Here is a 2962-nt window from a genome sequence, read left to right as displayed (position 1 = left end):
CTCAAATTAGAATAAGATATTAAGAAAGCAATGTAAAGAAGAAATAAAGTGTGTTGTGTGATCTGTCTTTTACCGAGGTTATTGGCTTGTTTATATAGATGAGTGAAGTGTTAGCTTCCTTTTGTTTGTTCCCATCTTTTAGTAATATTGTGGGTGCCGTTAGTGGGTAACGGTCTGCAGATAATGTTTGACTAATTTGAAGTTGCAACTGAGTTGCGTAGTTGAGTTATTCTGCTATTATCTCCGAATTGTCTGGTCAGTTACGATTTGATATTGTTTTCGAATTTACAGGGTACACGTCATAGCCCCCAAGCTTGTCTTGCTTTGTAAGAAAAAGCAATAGGTAAGCTTTTAATGTATTCGGCTTAGGTTTTTTGTTGGCTTTGGCCGAGGTGTTGGAAAATGAATAGTTTCGCGTTTACTGTTTTCTTAGTTTTCCCGCGCCTATTGATTTGATTGAGTGGCAGACGTGGCGTGCATTTCGGTGTGTCCCTGACCGCTGGATGTGGAGTAATAATGGGTTGAGTGAATGGCTTGGATCTTCGAAACGGTTTCCTAGGAGCAGGTATTACCTTGTTAAACGTGTTACAATTAATATCTTCTTTTTTCTTTCAACCTTCTTCCACTATTTGAGTTTTTGATGCTATAAAGATTTATTGCTTATGTTACCCACTAAGTTAGTGGGCTTGTAATAATACCTTGTTTCTATTTTGTCTTTGGGAATTGACGCTGTGATTTTCGAATTTCTTTCCCAAGTTGAATTCAGTATGACTTCCAAAGGTTAGTGCCTTCTTCTTTGTTGTTTCTGATTTTACAATGGCGAAAGAGAAAGAGAAAGAAAAATAGAAAGTGGTTGAAGTGAGAAAAGAGAATCTGTATCATTGGGTACACGATGATGTGAGGACTCGTTCTTCGTCGTAGTGTGGACGCCGAGTCTCTTCGTGAACTTAAGGGTTTGAAACTCGTAAGAGATTGGTCGGGTGTTGCCGTCGAGCTTCTTCCCTGTTCTGGTGACGATAGGGTTTGTGAGAGAAGAGGAGATTGGCAATATTTCTATATGTACACTCCTTGTCTTACTGAACTGTGCGTGAGATTTTCTTTTTCTGATTTCGAGTGCAATGTTCTCACTCAACTCAACTGTGCGCCCTCGCAGTTACATCCTAACTCTTGGGCGTTTCTGCGTGCTTTTCAATGTCTCATGAATTTTCTTTTGTTTCCTTATTCTTTATCTATGTTTTTCTCTTTGTTTCAATCCAAAGGGGTGCGAAAAGGGTTATGGGTGTTTCTGAGTAGCTTTCCTGGTCGTTCTCTTTTCCTGCTATACAAATCTTCCTTCAAAAATTTTAAGTCCTTGTTTGTTAAGGTGCGATCTGTAGAGACCGAGTACCCTTTTTATCTTGATGACGAGCTTATAGAAAAATTTTCCCTGTACTGGTGCTCCGAGCCGATTCAAATTCTTGAGGCCACTAAGCGGAGTGAGGAAGAGGACTATTTTTTAGATTTTCTTATAGAGAGCTTTGCTGTTGGGGAGTGTTTGTCGATTTCTGAACTTTTGCATTTTCATGATACTGGTGACAAAGAGGGTTTGAAAACTTATATAGGTAATAATGATTTGTGTTCTTCTTTGTAGATTTTGTATTTTCTGACTTTGTGTCGTATCTATTTGTGGACAAGTGCCCCTCCTTGATCTTACTCAGTTTCAGTCTTTCCTCAAGAAGAAAAAGGAAAAAGATACGAGTGGTTCTGGAGTTTTGAAGGAGGGTGGGGGGATGCTGCTTACTCTACTGTCCAGCCAGCATCATCATCTAAGAGAAAAAGGGATGATACCGAGAAGTCTCTGGAAGTTATATCGGAGGGTGATAAGGAAGCTGTTGGTGGTAGTAAATCTGCTTTTGATAGGCAAAAAAGGCTCCATGTTTCATCCCTGCTACGAGTCCGCATTCACTGTGGAGCGATCAATTTCCCTTTGCCGAACTTTCTGATAGAGCTTCCCAGTACCCTGGCGATATGCTTATGACCCACCGAATTGGCATGGAGGGGATGGGAAAATTTATCCAGGTCAGCTCTATTTTGCTTGATTGTTATTGTTTTGTTGTTGTTTTTTTTGTTATCTCATTGTTTGTCTTTTACTACAAATTGTTGCTTCTCATTTGTGGGTCGCACGACCGAACTGTTAGGAGCCGAGCAACAGGTGGCCATGGAAAAAGTTGTTGAGCTAGAGCGGTCATCAAAGGAGAAAGACGACGTCATTATAGATGTGACGGCCAAAATGAAGAATTCCGAAGAGGAGATTGTCCGACTTCAGGATCAAGTTCGGCTTCTCCAGGTAGAGGTGAAGGAAAATGTTAAGACTAAAGGGCAGCTAACTTCCAGGATTCATAAGCTGGAAGAGGAGGGGATGGAGATGTTTACCTCTGGATTTGATCGTGCCGTTAGTCAGGTCGCTGTGCTGGCTCCCGAGTTTGATTGCGGTCAGCTTGATGTGACCAAGATTATTATTGGTGGCAAGCTTGTTGTAGATGGAACTGTGGAGGATCATGATGAGAATGTTCCTCCCTCTTGATATATTATGAGTTGTTTTTTGTTAATACTTTTGTTTGTTGATACTGGATCAGATTGCTATCATTTTTTGCCCTGACTGTATTAAGTCAGGTTGGACCTTGGATATTTTGATATTTAGAAGAATGCATGTTTGACTACTGTTTATTTGCATTTGCGAATTTGTTTGAAAGTAGAATAGGAACAAAAGATCGTTTATTCATTCGTCAGTAAAACTCTCAGTTATTGTAATAATTGATAACTGACATATTGGGCGTCTGACCTCGTTAAAACCCTCCTTAGGTAAAACCCGTATTTGGGAAAAAGAGTACCTTCATTCGCTAATTGAAAAGTCTATGATCTATACAACTTTAGTGAAGAAATATTCCAGTTTCCCGATAATGAGTCGCCTTTTAGTGTTTGT

At 39.9% G+C, this 2962-nt stretch overlaps 1 protein-coding gene across 1 annotated transcript; it reads left to right on the top strand.

Annotated features, from left to right (window-relative positions):
- Positions 1-2013: 2013 nt before the first annotated feature.
- LOC148555073 (uncharacterized) lies at positions 2014-2663 on the top strand. The gene is made up of 2 exons (XM_088489703.1): positions 2014-2081; positions 2152-2663. The coding sequence occupies exons 1-2, from the start codon at positions 2014-2016 to the stop codon at positions 2561-2563; spliced, it is 480 nt and encodes a 159-aa protein (XP_088345829.1). The 3' UTR covers positions 2564-2663.
- The last annotated feature ends 299 nt before the right edge of the window (positions 2664-2962 follow it).

The sequence above is a fragment of the Arachis ipaensis genome, chromosome B6 (assembly GCF_059453495.1).
Source record: "Arachis ipaensis isolate K30076 ecotype BB chromosome B6, ASM5945349v1, whole genome shotgun sequence".
In the NCBI taxonomy this organism is placed as follows: domain Eukaryota; kingdom Viridiplantae; phylum Streptophyta; class Magnoliopsida; order Fabales; family Fabaceae; genus Arachis; species Arachis ipaensis.
Note: the sequence above shows the minus strand (reverse complement) of the source record. Positions and strands in the feature narration are given on the sequence as shown.

Coding starts and splice junctions, on each gene's coding strand:
- LOC148555073 (XM_088489703.1), top strand. CDS start 2,014: ATGACCCACCGAATTGGCATGGAGGGGATGGGAAAATTTATCCAGGTC. Junction 2,082..2,151: donor AGCTCTATTTTGCTTGATTG/TTATTGTTTTGT, acceptor TTGCTTCTCATT/TGTGGGTCGCACGACCGAAC.